The 19,433-nt window shown below is 43.2% G+C and overlaps 2 protein-coding genes across 7 annotated transcripts in view; one reads left to right on the plus strand and one right to left on the minus strand.

Annotated features, from left to right (window-relative positions):
• Positions 1-1,586: 1,586 nt before the first annotated feature.
• rce1a (Ras converting CAAX endopeptidase 1a) lies at positions 1,587-13,434 on the minus strand. The gene is made up of 8 exons (XM_071478175.1): positions 13,265-13,434; positions 11,857-11,959; positions 11,602-11,685; positions 10,662-10,740; positions 10,097-10,264; positions 8,677-8,748; positions 8,503-8,565; positions 1,587-7,727 (listed from the first exon to the last, which is right to left on the minus strand). Exons 1-8 carry the CDS (start codon positions 13,432-13,434, stop codon positions 7,498-7,500), a joined length of 969 nt encoding a protein of 322 aa, XP_071334276.1. The 3' UTR covers positions 1,587-7,497.
• Positions 13,435-13,436: 2 nt separating this feature from the next.
• peli3 (pellino E3 ubiquitin protein ligase family member 3) overlaps positions 13,437-19,433 on the plus strand; it is a 32,310-nt gene continuing 26,313 nt past the window's right edge. For 2 of the 6 annotated variants that reach the window (XM_071478167.1, XM_071478168.1), the window contains exon 1: positions 13,593-18,160. The gene's annotated coding sequence lies outside the window, so the exon portion shown is untranslated. The other 4 variants (XM_071478170.1, XM_071478172.1, XM_071478174.1 and 1 more) reach the window with 3 other exon arrangements.

A 19,433-nucleotide genomic window follows, 5' to 3' on the forward strand; every position in this document is an offset into this window, starting at 1 on the left:
GTTATATGTCTGTTTTTATTAGTGAGAGCTACAGCAGCATGCTAACGTTAGCTAACTTGTGTGTTCGGAAAAAATGTTGCTATAGCTTACCATAGAACACATCACAGTACTGCTAGTGTGGGCTAATGGTTGTGTTAGGTAGTTTTTTGTTGGCTCTTGTGTTCACAGAGTAACTTTATTCAGTTGAACTTCTTGTTGTGTGTTTAGGCTTTAACACCCCACTGACTGAGAACGTCAATACACAACTGTTCATTGTAAAAACATTTGGAAGTGATGTCAGTGTTCTGTTTGTCTGTGGTGGAAAAAATCAAGGAATGCAGCTTTATTTGGCAGCATGGTCTTTATGTTTGATCATTCTGTTTGTATGTTTCTAACTTTTGTATTGCTGGAGGAAGTTGTCTAATAGAACAAAAATTCAACTCAAGTAGAAAGTGTGTTTAAGACAGACAAAAACCCCCACAGTGTTGTGTGAATTAAATGCTATCTATTGATAACATCTGCTCACATCTGGTTTCTGTCAGGAAGTGTTTCCATATGGCCACCCACTAGAATAGAATTGTTGCTGCAACACAAACTCTTTGCTGGTCACTGATTCTCAGTTCAGTCAGAAGAGCTCTGGTTCATGGCCTGCAGCTCATAAAACTGACTGACTCTGAGGAGATGAAAAGAAGAAGAGGAGCAGCTCAGAGAGGAATGAAGGCTGTGCACATTTCTTCAGAGCAGAGGTTACATCTGAAGAAATGACTTTATAAGAGAGAGTTTGTGAGTTTGATAGAAATAGACAAAAGCAAGTTTGAAACTTTTCCAAATGTAAAGAAAAGGAGAAACTGAAATATCACACTGACAAATGTATTCAGACACTTTACTCAGGACTCAGTTGAAGCAGCTTTGGCAGTGATCACAGCCTCCAGTTGTCTTTGGTTTGACGTCACAACCATCTCTACCGTTCCTCTCTGCAGACCCTCTCAGCTTCTGTCAGATGGATGGGGATGTCCGTTTGACAGACATGATCAGGTCTGTCCAGATGTTTGATTGGGTTCAGGTCAGGGCTCATCCACTCAGTCGTCCCTAAGACTCTCCCGTGTTGTCTTGGGTGTGTGCTGAGGGTCCCTGTCCTGTTGGAAGGTGAACCTTCAGCCCAGTCTGAGGTCCTGAGCTCTGGACCAGGTCTTCATTGAGAATCACACTGTACTTTGCTCCGTTCAGCTTTCCCTCAGTCCTGACTAGTCTCCCTGTCCCTCAGCCTGATGCTGCCTCCACCAGGCTTCATTGTTGGGATGGTGTTGGGCAGGTGATGAGCGGGGCCCCTTTTCCACTTGGGGGGCCCCAAGCATTTGCCTGGTTTGCCAAAGGCTCATCAGCTCTCATCAACTCTAAACTGGGATTTTCCTGTGCAGCTCCTGCAGTGACTCCCTCTTTAGACGATGACGGTCTAATGTGCACATTAAATCTAATGAACTACTCTCTGTCTCTCTGTTAATCTCTTCTGATTGAAATGAAATGTAATGTAGTTGAAACGTGAATGTATTAAAGCATGAAAAATGAGCCGTTAACGAGGCAGCAAGCAAAGCACAAACACTGAAACGTATAAAATGACATTATTTATTTACAAATAGATATTTTTGCAGCGATTCCAAAGTTTCTGTAAAAGATTGTCTTACTAAAACACGTCTCTCTTGTAGTCTAGCTGAACAACAAGTGTGACACAGTGAGCATAAAATACATGCATATATCTGTACACTCTGTTCCTGTCACCAAAATAGATCTGATTACAAAATATAGTGCTCAGTATAAACATCTGTGGAGTGGAGTTTCACCAGCTGATTCACACGTCCTGAAAACGCTCGTCTGAAATGATTCTGCCTCTGGGTGTCGTGTATTAAAATAAGGGAGCTACTAAAGCTTAGCAAAAATAGACTGCAGTCTGTCGACGCTGCTCTCTGCATATTATAACAGCAAACACTGACGTGTGATTGTTGGCTGAGGATATTGTTTCTCCTCTTACAGCAGTGTAGGATAAATGCAAATGTCCCAACATGTCTGACAGGAAACACTGAGGATCTCCAGGGAAGCAGGAGAGCTCAGAGTAAGTCGGAGACATCTGGAGAGTTTGGTTGGACTGTGCGACCTCACATTATTGTTGAGTTTACTATGAGCAAAATAAAGGTTGATGTGTGTATCTTTTTTATTGATTGTTCACCAATCAATGAATGAAGAATCCAAGAAGTAAATGGGACAGAAAGAAACCCTGGTGTGACTGGGAAATTCAAACTGCTACCACCAGCAGCAGCAGCTAATACAAAGGTTCAAAGCATGACAAGATGTTTGATGATTAAAAATAGAAGTTTGCTCAACCTAATATATTTGACAGCAGGATGCAAAGGAGGGAAATTTATCTAACTCCACAGAAAGTGACTGATTTCTTTGATGCTCCACAGAGAAAAAAACAACATACTTATTTCTTTAGTGCCTTTGTTCAGCACTGGGTAAATTAACGGGCAGATGAGGTTGTGAACTTAAAATAAAAATTATATCAATAATTAATAATAAAGGTCCCACCCAGTCTAAAGGTGGATGTCCATGTGTTTGTGATTATAAAGCAGGTCTAGGTTCTATATTAATACTGTGAAAGTATCAAAGCCTCAGTCCACAGAGAAATGCACACAGCCTGTATTCAGAAACTGAGCCTTAAAACCAGCCGTCAGGACTTCTGGGACTTTGTGATGTCACAAAAAAGCAGTCACTGTCCTCAGCCACGCCCCAAGCCCCACCCACCTGGACCCACCATCCAACCTTGCAGAATTTGGTTTCTCTGAGTGTTTACCTGAAATCTGCTTTTTTTTTATTGGATCACTCAGAAAACATTCAGCCAATCAGAAGAGAGGATCTGAGCCTCTGAGACCTGTTGTTATTCGAGCTCCAGAGAGAAGCCTGAGAGACGAGATGTAAAACTACACTAGGATGGTTTTTGTTTCTTAAAACCACAAATATATCTTCTGATGGAGATCAACACTTCAAATAAAACACAGAAGAGTTAAATATGGGAAGTTTTAAAGCCACTATGTGTAGCATTTGAAAAAGGCACAAATATGGCGCCCTCCAGAGGCGGTGTCAAACTTGAAGATGAAAAAGTGATCCTGGTTTCTTGTCAGGAGCACTCTTGATGAGAGTTTCAGTCATCGTAGTCTTTATAAGACCAGAGGTTATAACACGTCCTCTGAGCAGCGATGTCTTCAAACTGGAGGCTACAGTGAGAAGATGAGCTGGGGATGGCTGGTTAGCATGCTAACTTAAATAGAGGAAAAGATGTGATAGAGACAAGAGTTAACACTGGTGTTTGTTTTTACACCTCTGGAGACAGATGTAATAGCAAAACTTTCAAATAGCTCCTTTAACATAAACACAAAACATAAATAATCTTAATAGAAATTCCTTGTATTTGTCTGTTGTTTGTTTGTTTTTTAAGATCTGTGATTTTACACTGTAAAAATCTGATTCTAAATTAACTCTAGTTTCTAGAACTAGTTTCCATCTCTGTTCTTCAGCTTCCTGTTACTTAGCGACCAAAAACTACATTATACCATATTGATATCAGAGGTAAATGGACATCAACCAATCTCTAATCTGTGAGGCTTCTGTCTCAGCATCTGAAACCATGAACCACATCAGTTTAATGGAATTTAATCTGTAAAATAACCACAGCACCTAAACCCCTCCAGAAACTGGGAAAAATCCTGATGATGTTAAAATCTGCACATAGTGGCTTTGAATAGTTTTGAAGTAGAGGTAAATTTCAATGTGGAGCACCCTACCTTGTTCTTGAAATCCAACAATGCACTATATATAGATTCATATAATATCTGAACATTGACTGGTTGCTGGATTACTGGGAACTTTGGGATACAAAGCAAGAAAAAGTGGAGAAATCCTAATTAAGATTATCATGAATAAAACTCCCCCAGACTCACAGCTCATGGTGAAATACAGAGCCTTACCATCAGGGTGGGATCTCAGTGATATATACACAATACTTGGATGTAAGGAAAACACAGGCTGCTAAATTTATAGCAGAGCAATCAAATGCTCAGGATTTAAAGGTAGTAAGCAGAGAGGTTCAGAGAGGGAGGTGGGAGGCAGGATGAAGTAAAACAAGCCTCAGTGAGCCCCCACTCCAACATCAGCCTCCTCTATTACTGTGGTGAAGCTACAGGAAAAAGAACCTGGTTCTCCAGTGATGAACGACTGAAGTCAGAGCGGCTGATATACACAGTTCTCTGCTGACCTCTGCTGGCAGCTTCAGGTAGGCTCAGCACAACTCACATCACAATACCCCTCCTGCCAAGGGTCTGTAAACTTCAAGTGTTAATGAACTGGCCACAGTCGTTAATAAAAGGTTTAGTACGGCCCCATTTCATCCAGAGAATCTACTGCTCTGCTGCTCAGTATCATATAAATAAACTCCACAGAAAGGATTTATTGCTGAAGACCCCAGCAGAACCACTTCCTCTTCACAGTATCAAAATAGCTTATAGTGTTTTTGATCTCAGTCTCAGTGTCAGTGTCGCCAACTTTAAGCTGTAAATAAATTCAACAGGTGGAGTGAGAGGGTGATGAGTCCGGCGCTCTGATGGAGGAATGACTGCATGTGTCTGCAGATCAGAAAGGACCATGGCCCATGAGGGGAAAAAAAAAAGAGGCAGTGATGCCTCCTGACCTCCTCTTTACAGCATCACAATACAACAACACTCAACACAAGTCTGGTCCACACAACTGAACTGTACAAAATCAAACGCTGCACAAAAACAAAAGGAAAATGAGGCTCAGCTTTTGTTTTCTTAACAACTTGAGTCTCACTGAGTCACATTTAATTAAGTTCTGCTGAAGGTGTTACTGATTAATAATTATTACTGTCTGTGTTTACTTCAAATTAAAAGCACCAGTCGACTGTGGGCTATAATTACATGTGTGATGTGCGACGACAGGTTGTGTCTTGTTTGTATCACACGGCATCGTCTCATCACTAAACTCAGGTTTTGTCGTCCTCTGTGTGAAAGGTCGATGTTTGTCCCCACACTCACTGTGGGTGTCGTTGAGCTCTAACAAAGAGCTGAGTGTATTTTCCTTCCTGCATCATTTACATCTGTGTTTACAAGCTGCCATCAACCGTCAATCAACACAACAGCTTCAAACCAGCAGCAGGATATGAAGCGCACCACCCACACGTCTGAACACCATACTAACACAACAGGATGCACTCGTGAAGACACAACTCCACAGTGTAGTCAGCTCGTAACCACACTGAGGCAGAGGAGACGCCACGAGTGACCAGATATTAGCTTCATATTACACAGAATGCTCTTTTCCAGCAGCTGCAGGTTTTTAAAAGTGTCAGATGTACAACAATGTTGTGGAAAACATAAACGTACTTGACCAATCAGCAAAGATCAGCAATGCAACCCCCTCCCCAAAACTCAGACGGAACTGCCTCCCAAGCCGGGATGTTTTCATCCCCCTGAACTTAGTTTAAAGGTAGAGGAAGTGAGCACCTCAGAGGTTTCTGTTCCCCGGGGAAAGTTTCTGTGGTGGAAACATCTATTGATTCAAACTTCACTGGTTGTGTTTCCAGTACAGTGACCAGTCCTGCAGGTTTGGTTTCACTGTGGATTTCCTGCCTGTGAGTGAGTCAAATGTTTCTGAGCTGATGGGACTGAGGCTAAAACCGTGACAACAGAACTCAGGTCATCAGTAAATTTTATCAGGCCCTGTTCTATAGAGAAGCTGTGACATGTGGAAACACAGAGGACTTTTCCTGCTCTACATTAAGAGCATCAGGTAGCAGCAGTGCAGTGGGTGGAGCTGTGTTGTCTCCATTAAACTGCACCTGAGGGTTGAGGTGTTCGCTCCTTCAGTTAGTGACTATAACTGAAGCGAAGGAGGATGAGAGCAGCAGCCTCTGAACTGTGTGAGAGACAGGAATCATAGAACCAATGGTTTTAATAGTGACTGGTTCAGAAAATGTGAACTCCTCCGAACTAGATGTGTGGAATGAAAAAAAACATGGAGGCTGAGAACATTTAACAACATCCAGCTGTGAGACTGAAACACACTCTGAGTGAGGACACAAACGCAGACTCATTGTGATGTCAGAGCCCGGTCGCAGCAGAGAGGCTCAGGGAAACTCACGACAACCTGCGCTCTCATTTTACCCTGATGTCACTAAAGGCAGCATCCAGCAGCTGTAGAAGACAGGACCAGAAGTTCAGGTGATACTGCAGGACCTGTGGTTCATCTGGTCAAGACCGGTGCAACCACACATACTTTTTAATGCACAGTGCACTGCAGCTCTAACTGGGAGGGGACCCTGTTCAGGTGGTCTCAGTCCGCTTCTTTAGTCTGACTTCACACCAGGGTTTGTTTCAACTGCACTTCACTGAGTTTGCAGGTATTTAAATCACATGAGACCAGCTGACAGTGAACGTTCAGGGTCTCAGAGCAGCTTCGTCCCATGTGACCAGGTCCCAACATCATCCAGGACTGAGCTCCATCTATAGAACTACTGCACCCATACAGAGTGTGTTTCAGAAAATAAAGAAAAACTATCCCATCACCCACCTTCACCAACAAAACGACAAACTACCAGCACTGAAACATGCAGAGGTATATCAACACCAAACAGAGGCTGATTCAGGATGAGTCTGAATCTGAAGTCACCTTAAAAACTTTAAAAACGGCTGTTGGTGATGAGACCGTGTTCAGCATCACACCAACATCCCTGTGCTCCAGTGCAGCTACAGCAGAACTATTCACTGCTAACGTCTCCACCAGCCTCTGTAGACCAGGATGCAGTGCAGCCGTGACTTCATCAAAGGCGCTAAAGGATAATTCTGAGTTTATTACAACAGGATCCTGAAGCTGGAGACCAAACCCAGCCAGTGCCCACTTCAGATCCAGCTGAGCCCAAACCCAAAACCCAACCCAGCCTGAGACCCCAAGCATCATCGCTAACCGTTAGCTTGCACGGCTAACACAAAAAAAAAAAAAAAAAAAAAAAAAAATCACATGAAATTAACATGAACCCAAAACTTTACACAACAAAACAACCTGAACCCGCCCTGAAGCCCAGTCACCATCACCACAGGTGAGCTCACCTGAAGCACTGATACTCAACCATGAGAATATGATGGTGTTCTAAAATCAAAGCAACAGTAAAATAAACCAGAATTATCCTTTAAAAGTCTGAGTAGAAAATGAGTCACCAAAGTGGTGCGTTCACGACACCTCCTCATAAACTGATGAGGTCTACCAGGGTCAAAGGGTCTGAGGAGGACTGGTCCTTCAGAGTCTTCACATGTCTCCACAGACCAGAGAAAATGGCTCCTCACCTCTTCCATGGCAACGTAGCCCACATGGCTGTCGGTCCAGAGCGGACCAGACCTGATCTCTAACTTGGCAGAAAAACAAGTGTGTGTGTGTTTGGGGCTCGGGGGGGGGCAGGGATCAGGAGAGGCAGAGGGAGCTGGGGGAGGAGGTGAGGGTGCAGACTGGTGTGGGGAGGCCGTAGTAGGAGGGGTCAGTGAAGGGGAAGAGGAAGAAGAGGAAGAGGAGGACGCCCAGCAGGTAGCAGGAGAGGACGGTGAAGCGTTGGGGGTGCTCCAGGGCCGTGCTGATGGCGGGGAAACCCATGTAGTTACAGAAGGAGTGGCAGAGGACGGGGCCCATCAGGTGACCTGTGACACACAGGAGGGAGGAAACATTAACCCTGAGGTGAGCAGTTCACAGCACAGAACACATGACCCTCTGCTCAGGAGCGTGTGGTGGATCAGTGAAAACCTACTCTGACGTTTTAAACCTTTTGACCTTTGACCACAATGATCTAATCAGTTCATCTTGAGCCAAATCTGAAGTATTTTCGTCCAAGATATCACGTTCATGAGAATGAGACAGACGGACAACCAGAAAACACGACATCTCTGACTGTCACCAGCGAGGAGGAATAAAAACCGCAAGCTACAGTCTCAGTAACAATAAACTCCAGTGAGTGAATTATCCACTACCCTGTATAAACCTGCAAGAGTCATCGATTTTACAATAATAATAATAATAATAATAATATTAATATTAATAACAGCCAAAAAGGCATCATGTCATGTTGTCTTCCTTAAATAAATAAAAAAACCTCTGTGACTCTTACACTAAGGTACAAAACATGAATGTTGGAGACATTTTAATGAAATCTGATTATTTTAATTTTCACCCGTGAACTGAAGAAAAAGTTTCACATTGAAACACCTTGGATCCACATTTGAAACCGATGCTGACTGATACCATGTCCCAGAGCAGTCTACATGTTGATGCATATGATTTTATTCTCCTATAAAAACTCATCCTCTGGAAATCCACAGGTGCTGGTGTTGAAAGGGTGAGCTGGTGAGGCGGGTACGAAAAAAAACCTGAGGAGAAAATACGACATTTTGCTTGTAAGATGATGATGAAGCTGCTCACCTGTCCTGATGAAGATGAAGGCTGTGTAGGCCCCAAACACCGCTGTGTAGGAGAACTGGAACACTGTGGTGGACCAAACAAAACACAGGTCATCATCATCATCATCATCATCATCTTCTTCTTCTTCTTCTACTCCTGTATCTCTCAGTCAGACCATGTGACACAGGTGCTCACCTGCAGAGAGGAAGATCCCCGACAGCGTCCCCTGTCTGAAGCGCAGCAGCTCAATCACATGGTGGAAGTGAGCTGGAGGAGAGAAGAGGAAATCAATCACCTGCTCATCAAACGCACGAGCAGCAGCTGATCTGTCTGTTCTACATCTGCAGTCAACCTGCTGCTGTCAGAACCAGGTCATTGTGACAAGTTAAAAATAGAAATACTACACCACAGTGACCAAACTAAAGGTCTGAGTGCTCCTTTAAGGGACCAAGTAACTGATTTGCAGTTTATAAAACCGACACACAACATCTGATCATCTGGTTAACAAAGCTGTTGTGATTTCCATGTTGTCTAGAAACAAACCAACAGACTCTTACACAACATGTAAACACTGACACGACCTTATAAAGCTGATATAACATGTGGTTTTTTCCATGTCCTGCAGACACAGATCAACATGATGATTCACATGGAGTCGTGTTTGTATCTAATGAATTGAGTTATTCTCTGATCTCTGCTGGCTCTGTGTTTGGTCTGCTCCAGCTCCTCCATGTTCACCAGTTGTTCTCCGAGTCTGTCCAAGTGGGTCTATCAGAGCCTTCTCACTAAAAACTACGGTGGCCCTGAGGGGTCAACACACTGCAGATTAAGAAAACACAGGCAAATTCAGAAAACTTCTTCATCAATCAAAATTACTTTTAACTTCAAAAGTCACAAATGGGTGAACAACAAGTGCGTCCCAGCGGGTTCATCACTCTTTAGTGTCCACTGGAAACACTTCTGTTGTGTTGTATTTGGTGTTATATTTCATGGTGTTGTCAGACTGATGAAGATGTTTTCTGAATGTGTTTGTGTTTTGTCTGCTTGCCTGTGTTCTTTGAAACTGCTGTCTGTTGACCCCTCAGGGCCACCGTAGAAAAAACTGTTGCCAAGCTCCATAAATGGGCCACATAAGGGCCCATGTGTTGTATTTCCTAATCAACAGCACTTTAAATTGTTTACACTCATTTACACTGAAGAAAAACAGTATATCACCATTTAAAGATTAATGTAAAACAACAGCAGCTTGGATAGTTGGTAAAATCACATCTATAGATCTGAAACAGCAAAGTTGGTCAAAATGTAAAAAACACACTTTGCATTTAAGCTTCAAAAACTTACAAACTTACTGATCTGGCCTTTAAAGACATTAAGGGTTCACCTTCTTTTTATTGAATAAGATTAATAATAATACAACTGAGCAGAGGTTAGTTCTACATCACAGATGCATAAATCACAACTTCAGGAATATTTTTAAGGTGGATATCGTGACGGTCCTCAGTTGGTCCAGTGTTTTTGGTTCTTTGGTTCATGTTTTTCTTCCCTATATTTACTGAACTGTTTCTGTAAACACTCAACATTATTACTGATATCATGTAGATGAATCAACACTCACCCACTCCGAAGAAGAGAGGGCAGGTGAAGATGGCGATAGAGGGACCAGCACAGGGGACCAGCATGGGCAGCATGCAGGCCCTGAAGACCAGCTCCTCTGTTAACGGGGCCACCACCTGGTTCCTCAACCAGCGCATGTCACTGAAACACAACATCCAGAACCAGGGGTCTGCAGAGAGAGAGAGACAGAGTCAGAGAGAGAGACAGAGTCAGAGACAGGGACAGGGACAGGGACAGGGACAGGGACAGAGACAGGGACAGAGACAGGGACAGAGACAGGGACAGAGACAGGGACAGAGTCAGAGTCAGAGTCAGAGTCAGAGTCAGAGACAGGGACAGGGACAGGGACAGGGACAGGGACAGGGACAGGGTCAGAGTCAGAGTCAGAGTCAGAGACAGGGACAGGGACAGGGACAGGGACAGGGACAGAGTCAGAGACAGGGACAGAGTCAGGGACAGGGACAGGGACAGGGACAGGGACAGGGACAGGGACAGAGCAGGGGGTCATTTCCTCCGCTGCAGTAAAGGCAGTGTCAAAGAAAAGCCCTGGACGTTGACTGTCTCACCAAACGCTACCCTGATCCCGTCCATGAAGCTCCAGGGACAGTCCATGGCCAGCTGCATGAGGGGCCCCAGAAACAGGACCTGCAGCACACACACACACACACATACACACACACACAGGAAGGAAGGAGGGACTCATCAGATACTAAATGATGTCAAACAAGGACTTTACAGTTTTTAATGCTCAGTAATAATAAACAACACAGCTGCACTGAAACCATGTCTGAGATTCACTTCATTAAAAAAACCACCATCTTCACCTTTAGTTAGAAACACAGACATGTGACAGCATCTTTGAAAGTTACACTTCTGATCTAAATGTATCTCTCCCTTTTACTTTGACTATTTTACAGTCACTTTCCATTGATTAAGGTTGATCCAGTCTATACTGGAACTAGTGAAGGCATTTTTAGGAACTGATGAGTATCAGCTACACAGAACCTGGTCCACCTCTGATCTGGCTCACAGGGAGAGACATGAGGCAAAGGTGCTGCATGAGGTGAAGAGGACAGGTGCATGCTGGTACTCTAAATAAAACAGGAAGTTAGTTATTGTGGTTTAGCTGCCGATTCGGTTCATTCACCAGCAACAGTTATAACTCAGTCACCTCTGAACAAACAGACATTACACATCTGAGACTAAACTAAATAATAACGAGTGTATCATGTTTGTGTGTCCAGATGTGACTCCGAGGTGTTGTGCAACTTTTGACACCAATTGCAAAACACTGTAACTGTCTCCATGAGTGTGTCTGCCCACCGTGCTGATAAGCAGGTCAAATGATAATAACTAACTCCCACTCCCACACCTACATGTACGCGTCCCTTTCACCTCACCTCACCTCACCTCACCTCACCTCACCTCACCTCACCCCCTCCCCCCCCCCCCCGGATCCAGCCCGCTGACCATCATCATCATCGTTGTAGGAAACGTTTTTCTTACCATGGTGAGCACCAGAGGAAGTATGACGGCAGGAATGAGGCCCTCAAACCGGATCCCCATGAGAGCCAGTAACGAAGGGCCAGTCTGAAAGACAGACAGACAGACAGACAAACACACACACACAAAACCAATAAGTAAAGAAAAGCCAGGCCCTATCTAATAATACAACAGGTAGCAACATTGGATGAACAAATATGGATGAACATGTCCTCAGGTGTTGCAGCTGAATGTACAGACGACGGTTCACTGACTCACCCTGACACCTGTGAATTCTCTCCATGCCCACACAAAGAGAGGAGACAGGCCCGACACGATCAGCACACTGGTGAAGCGTCTCTTTATCACAGTGGGATGATCCCTGAGAGTGGACCAGTACAGACAGATATCACACAGCCATCACCACCATAGAGGAAGATGACTGGAGACAGAAGCAGCAGCTCTGACCCCTGATGTTACACCAAACTCTGTCCAAAAAATGATCATTTTAATGCTTCTTTGACTCTTGCTTATCCAACATTCAAAATCAGGGTGTTCTTACTTTGGCACAGCGGTAACATTGACTAATGACCTGCCGCTTCCTGTAGTCATCGGAGTCATTTACCATTTATCACTAACAGTATTTCAAATAAAATGCCAATCAAGTTTATCAAATCAATACATTTCTATGTTGCGTTGTGAATGATGAATGGAACACAGGGAAAATTAAACATGACTGTTTTCACTCTGCTGCTCATAGGTTGCTGGGCAACTGCTCCCTGAGAAATACAGATAACAGGTTGTCCTTTTTGTTCTTTGGTTTTTGTGCAGATTAAACAAACTAGACACAGCATGTTTCATATGGAGCTTTGCAGGTGTCAGTTGGTGGATTTTATTACATTCAGTCACAGCCAGACTCGTATTTGCCCTACAGACACATCAGTCTTGTCCTAATGCTCCACAAAAACACAAATAAACCTATTTCACAATGATGGATCGATTGCTTTGAGTTATTTCAAGGAAAGATTAAACTTCTGCCAGACTTGAAATAAAGAGCGTCTGATAAGGTGAGAGGAAATCATTAAATTATCATGAAATATAGATCATATTTCAACATCAGAGGCTGTATATTTAATGAGGATTGAAAAAGACTGTCAGCAACAAAGAGCTCAGTCAGTCACACTCAGGTGCTGATGTGTGACAGTATATTACCTCTGCTGACCTGAGACCTTTGGTTTTTACTGCTCTGACACAATGCTGATCCCTAACCAAAGCAGGGCTTTGCTAACTGAAACCTGGGCCCAGAAGTATTATCCCAGCATGGAGGTTAGTCTGTGGCTCTCAGGTAAACAGTGAAGCTGTTATTGTCTGTGTGGCTGGTTACACAGGTTGGTCCGGACTGGGCTGCAGCCCTGGAGCTGCTCTCTGCTGTGGCCGCACAGCGGCGCTGATGTGTGCCACCACAGTGACAGGAGCACATGCTCGGAGGGAAGCTGTGCCGTTTCTGACTTCTGCAACATAACATTAGTGACTTTAAGTAAAAGCCCGTTGAGTGCTGAGCCACAAACGTATGGATGAGACACGACATAATGTCGAATGAACATAGCTGAATTACGTAGCGTCAGTAAAGTGCAATTACACCGCATTGTCCTCAGTGCGTAGCTGAAAAACAGCCGCCTGTGCTCACCGGGGCAGGTCACTCCTCCACACGTACAAACTGCCGACATACGAACACGCGAGCAGCAGACAGGACAGCACTGACAGCCAGCATAAACCCGCTGGAGCTACGAAGTCGCCATTGCTGTGTTTCATCTCCTCTGTCAGAAGGTTTGGTGAGAAATCCTTCTCTTCCGCCATGACGACCGCCGGTTGAGACTATACCAAACACCTACGGGGCACCGGGACGGCCGCTGGACCATCTAACCAGATAAAACACCCGCCAACATGAGCTAGAGAACTGTCAATAATCTTCTTTCGAAACGTAAGCTAACGTAGCTAGCTGGAGTGCTAGCTTCTCCGGCGCTGTATATCTACGTCATAAAATGTTGCCTTCGTCCTCTTCTTCGAGGCTTCCGGGGCCGGGAGCCTCTACTGCCATCTTGTGGCGTTCGTTGTGTCCTGCACTGTTCGGTTCATGTGTCAGGTTGGTTCATTTAGTCTTATTCTGCCCCAAAACACCACGTTTCTGGTTTATCCGTTATCTCCTGAAGCAACGGAGCTGATCAGTGTCACACCGCTGACTTACAGACGTCCTTCAGTTCAAGCACTGGCCTTTTCCATGGCTCAAAGTGTCTCTAGATCAGATCAGTCACTGTAAACTCATATTAAACCTGAGCTAAGCTTATACACTTTATTTAAATATAGCCGAAAAAAGTGAATCTGAAAAAACAAGTTACCTTCAACCATATGCAGGGTTTCATGTGTGAGTGTAATTATATTTTCCAGATAAACTGGTGAAGAATCGTATCTCTAAGCATAATTCCCCCGGCATATTACCTCCAATTTCATTTAAATTTTTTGATCAGTGCAGTAGTTTCAACTTTCAATTTACATGTAATTATAAGACTGATAAATTACCAGTAAAACTTTCTTGTTCGTATGAACACATGTTGATTTCTGCTGTATTGTCAGTAACAAGCATAATTGGAATAACAGTGGTATCAGCTTTGACATAGCTCTGACGGTTCAACATGGTGGTGTTCTGATGAGTTTTGTTGCTTTGTCGAAAAATGCTACCACAATACGAATTGGTAGACTCTGCTATTGAATCGCGCTACCGTAACGAGAAATGCTACCTTATGGGTTTCCATTTCCAGTTTTTATATCCCATAAATGTATGACATCTCTATTTATGTTTTGGTTTTTTTTTTTACAAACAGGGGTAAGTGTACTGTGAAAATACATCTTTGCATCCTTCATTAAGATTCCATGGGTAGCATCTCAATAGACCAATATCCCCTATCAAATACTGCTCCCAGTAGAATGACTTTATATAACACCTCTCCACACTCCATGTTCATTGCATGAGTAACAGTAGCATGTCCTGATATTGAGACTTCTGATTGCCTAATTTCCTTTAAGCAGACAGAGTTGTCAGTCAGTAGCAGAACAGCAGATCAGCAGTACATTTGTTTTTGCAACATTTTGTTTGCACAAATATGGAGAACAACTTTCTTTGTTATATTGGCACAAATTTCACAAATCACACTGCACCCACAAAAAGATATTAAGTACACAGCTCCACATTGAGGTAAATTATATGTTAATATGTTTACACATTTGTGAGTAAATTAATGAATAATACAAAGCACATATTTGATGTGATATTTCACCATTTCTATCATGCTCCCATCACCATCATCACACCACGCAGTAATCATCTGTGTTCCCTGAAAACAATGGTTTTCATAAGGTTTTAAACTGTGGCAATAAATAAATCCTGTTATGATGAGGGTAAGAAAACAAATACATTTCACCAAGTATTCACACACACATTTCTTTAACTGTCAGAATAATTTTAATGATTTCAGTATAATAAAAGTTAAACTATTTAAAAAAGCGACCTTGTTAGTTATTCAGCAGTGGTAAGGATCTTATGTAGTAGTTTTAAAGTGCATGATGCAGAGTGATGTTAAATTCCATCACCTTTGTGTCTGAAGTGATGGAATTTGCATTGGTTTTGACTAAGAAAATACCTTTGACAGCACTGCTGTGTTAAATGCCCCTGACTGAATCGTGCATCGTAAGCAGCTTGTGGAGACGTGTTGACAGTCCTGATCCCCTCTATAGTTTGATCGTCTGCAAACTGCAAAATGCAATCTTAGCTGGTAAAAGTATTTTCAGTTACCTAAATGCCTGTAACATTAGTACGAAAATGTAGCGAAACTTAAAAATATTACAGATACTCACCGTTTTGTGTGAATTTGGAAGTGTACTTCCTAAGATTTGATTTCTGAGACTTAAGACCGAGAGGTGTGTTCCCAGAGAGTCAAAATTAGAATCACAGGTAATATCACAAATAACATGAATTATGGATGTGCCCTGCTAACGGTAGCAGGGTAGCACTCAGGTAGCAGCTACCTAATGCTTGCTGCTACCTTAATGCTAGCACTAGCTAGCATTAGCTGCTACCTTGGGTTTGGTAACTTGTGTAACCGTGAACTGTGGGGCTGTTAACCCATGTATTAATGTCATGGCATCTATTCAGCCAAAGCCAATAAAAAGATACATTTAACCAATGGTAAGCTAACTTGTTTTGTGTTTCTGGTACATGTAACCCTGTCTAAGGAGAGAAAGGACTTTGGTTTAAGTATGCTGTGTTTATGTGACGCGCTGCATTACTGTAAGTTAATACAATTGTCCATCAGGACGTCGCAATAGCTGAGGTTGACATAATGTTTAGGCAGCGTAAATATGGCTAAAACAGTAACATTTACTTTCTGTGTTGTCATCAGAGAGCTCTGATTACGTGCTATTTAACAAGTCACACACTTAAATCTTTACTGCAAATGTTTAGTACATTTTGTGAAAATTGCAAATTAGCTTATATGGCTAAATCTGACACATTTACATGAAAGAGACAAGTGCTTATGTTAACTAATGTGCATTGTCCCTTCTCAAATAAACATCATCACAAACAATTCTCATTTTCAGATGCACATTACTAGTGCAAACTTAACAGCAGAGGCTGATGGGAGTGTCATCAGTTATGCAGATATTCGGTCATAAACTGAAGAATTGGACAAATAATGGTCTTTAATAGGATGATGGCACTATAAAAAGTCAGAGTATGACCACAGTCAGTGATTACAATTCATCCAAAGAGGAATACTCAAGATTCATATTGATTATCATTATGCAACACAAGATTGTGTAATGAAATTACAGACATAGTTCGACAAAACAAAAGTTACATAAATGAATGAATAAATAATCAAGTCATGAAAATAAAACTTGATGGTGGAGTGTGGAGGAGCAGTTCAGTAGTCTCACAGCTTGAGGAAAGAAACTGCTGGTACTGAGGTTGGATCAGGACTCCAGTGAGTTTGAACACACCTTTGAGCTATAAATGATGCCCAGGTGATGATGCATTAGTGCTAGACCAATGATTGTATATAAAGATGGACGACACGTCTCCACTTCCTGCCACTGTACAAAAATTAAGTCAAAATATCCAGGATAGGAGCACTGCCATCTTGCATTGGTGACAAGTCTGCCCAGTAGTGACTTTTTAGTTTGGCCCATATCCCATGCACTAACATGAAAGGGGTGGGGTTTATTACCCATAAGGCAGACAGCCACCAGGGGGCTTCATAACATTTGGTACAAAATAGCCAGCTGAGTAACCTTTCATCAACTATGGAGGAAACAACTATGCCCAGCAGGTCTGCATCATAGAATAACCTCTGCCACACACCACAATAACACACAGGGAGCATGAATTCTAACTACATTAATCTGAATGTATAAATGGAGATATGATACTGACATGAACTGCGCTGGAGCAAATGCTGTGCCTAGGCTACTGTATGTGTAGCTACAGCTACCCACAGCAACAGGCCACACACCATAACCACCAACTATGAGAATATAAATGACCTCCCTTTCTGCTTCAAGCTCTTCATTGTGCTTAACACGTTTGGTAAAACTAAACAAACATAATATGTAATAGTTAGCTCCATTTGCTTTTGTTTAATTTATTTATTTATTTTATTTTGTTATCTTTTTTTTACTGCTAGCTAGCTCACGGAAACAAAGTATACGAACTAATGTGCAACGATGAGAGCCAGAGCAGTGTGGCTGCAAGTTACCGACTGAGATGGCAAATTATGACACAGAATTAATGAATATGTGAGATTTCAGATGAAGCTAATGATGGCCAGAACTGAGGGAGCAGGGCCGTCCCGGGTCTCATTGTAATTCTCACCCTGCTTTTGCGGAGCTGTCTTTTTGTCCATCTTTAGTATTGGACTGGATGAGCCTGTGAATACACCACGTTCAGAACCTGAATTTAACCATTGTCACTTAAAGGCAGCACAACATGGTGTAATAAGATTTGTATTTCTTTCTCATGCCAGAGAGAGAAAGAGAGAGAGAGAGAGAGAGAGAGCCTTTGCCATTTTCTTTTTTTTTTTCTTTTTTTTCTTAATAAATTATAGTTTTTTTATCCTCTCATTATTGAATTGTATCATCCTCAACACAATGTTGTTCATCAGACATTCATGTCAATAAAGCATACTGAATTGAAAATTCAAAAATTGAGAGGGGAGGTGTGTGTGTGTGAGAGAGAGAGAGAGAGATAGAGAGAGAGAGGCGTGACATCGGGCTGCCTGCTCTTATAGTCGGGAGAATGAATGCGCCTCAGTGAACGGAGGAGAGGCGATGCTCCTGCTTCAGATGCCCTGCGCTCCCTCCTCTTCTTCTCCTTCTTCTCCTTCTTCTTCTTCTGCTCTCCTGTTCTCCGTCTTCACGCTCCCTAGGCCTCACGGGGACTGACAGAACCCACGCACACGCTCACATCCAGGGGGAGGAATTACACGCAGACCCGCGCCGGTCCCGGACCCCCGTTGGCAAACATCAGCGGGTACGGGCCTGTTCGTGTGCGGTGTCTGTGTGCGAGCGGCTCCTCACGGGGAGCAGGTGGCCTGTCGTCCGCCGCGCTGCTCCTCTGGGGAGGCGCTGGAGGTGAAAGGCACTTTTATTTGTGGATGTTCACTTTATCACCTTGGTTCAGGCCGACGTGAGTCTTTGTGAGGGGAGGTGATTGGTAAGTGGCGTGAACGGAGTCGGCTCTGAGCCTTTTTATTGTTTACCTCTACATCACTGCTGCTGCGTGTGTGTGTGTGTAGGGAAGGTGTGTGGTGTGCTGATACCCCCGTGTGTGTGTGTGTGTGTGTGTGTGTGTGTGTGTTGACTGTGCGGTGGTTTCCCCTGTGTACGAGCCCGTCCTGCAGACACTGGTGTGTATTCCCCGAGCAGAGGACGGGATGGCAGGTTTTGTGTGGATGCTCATCCCCTCCTCTATATTTCATGTGAAACCTGTTTACGGCCGAATCCGATCACGTTGCTACAGCATCATGTCTTAACAGAGAGGAGGAGAAATCCTGCGTGTCCGTCCACGCAGCGTGGCCCTGGGAAAACGCAATCCGCTGCAATCCGCACAGACAGAGCAGCAATAATAAAAGGAGAGAGAGGCCATGTTTGAATCATCCTGGGCCACTTCTGGACCATTTCTGGCGCATTAACGTTTTCATGTATATTTCCCAGCTTCTAGATGATTCCAGGAGGCTGAGAGGAGATAGTTCAGGAAAAATGAGCTCAAAATGGCTCACAACACAAAAAGTAGTGGCAGTGCTGTGGTGTTTTGCATGTTGTTTGCTGAGTAATGAGTCATATTTGGAGCTTGCTGGGAAATGACAGGTTACTGACATGAGACTGGGCCTGAAGCATAAAGACCCTCGGGGGTGGTGATGTGTGCTGTGATCATGTGAAGCTGAAATATGTAAGTGTCAGCCACCTCTGCAATAATGGATATGATCTGTGTGTAAGGAAGCTGTTGACCTGACATGTCTGGTCAATATTACAATTATTTAGGAATTTAGCACAAAGCATTTTAATGTATGAGCTTGAAACAGTCTCACTTTTAAAGGAAGTTACAGATGTTGGATTTTAATCCTGTTATGTTTGATAAAAGAAATAACTCGATCTTCCTCTTAAAATTTAAAGTTGCATTCATTCTCAATAAAACACACCCCTGCTAAATTCAGCGCACTCTGGGGCTTTCGCTGCGCTGTGTGACTGTTAGCCAGTGTTGCGAATGCTAGCTAATGTTATCAAACTTAAGATATCTAGTCTAT

The sequence above is a fragment of the Trachinotus anak genome, unplaced genomic scaffold (genome assembly GCF_046630095.1).
Source record: "Trachinotus anak isolate AG129_WGS33_773 ecotype Australia unplaced genomic scaffold, CSIRO_AGI_Tana_v1 ptg000005l, whole genome shotgun sequence".
NCBI classification, from domain to species: domain Eukaryota; kingdom Metazoa; phylum Chordata; class Actinopteri; order Carangiformes; family Carangidae; genus Trachinotus; species Trachinotus anak.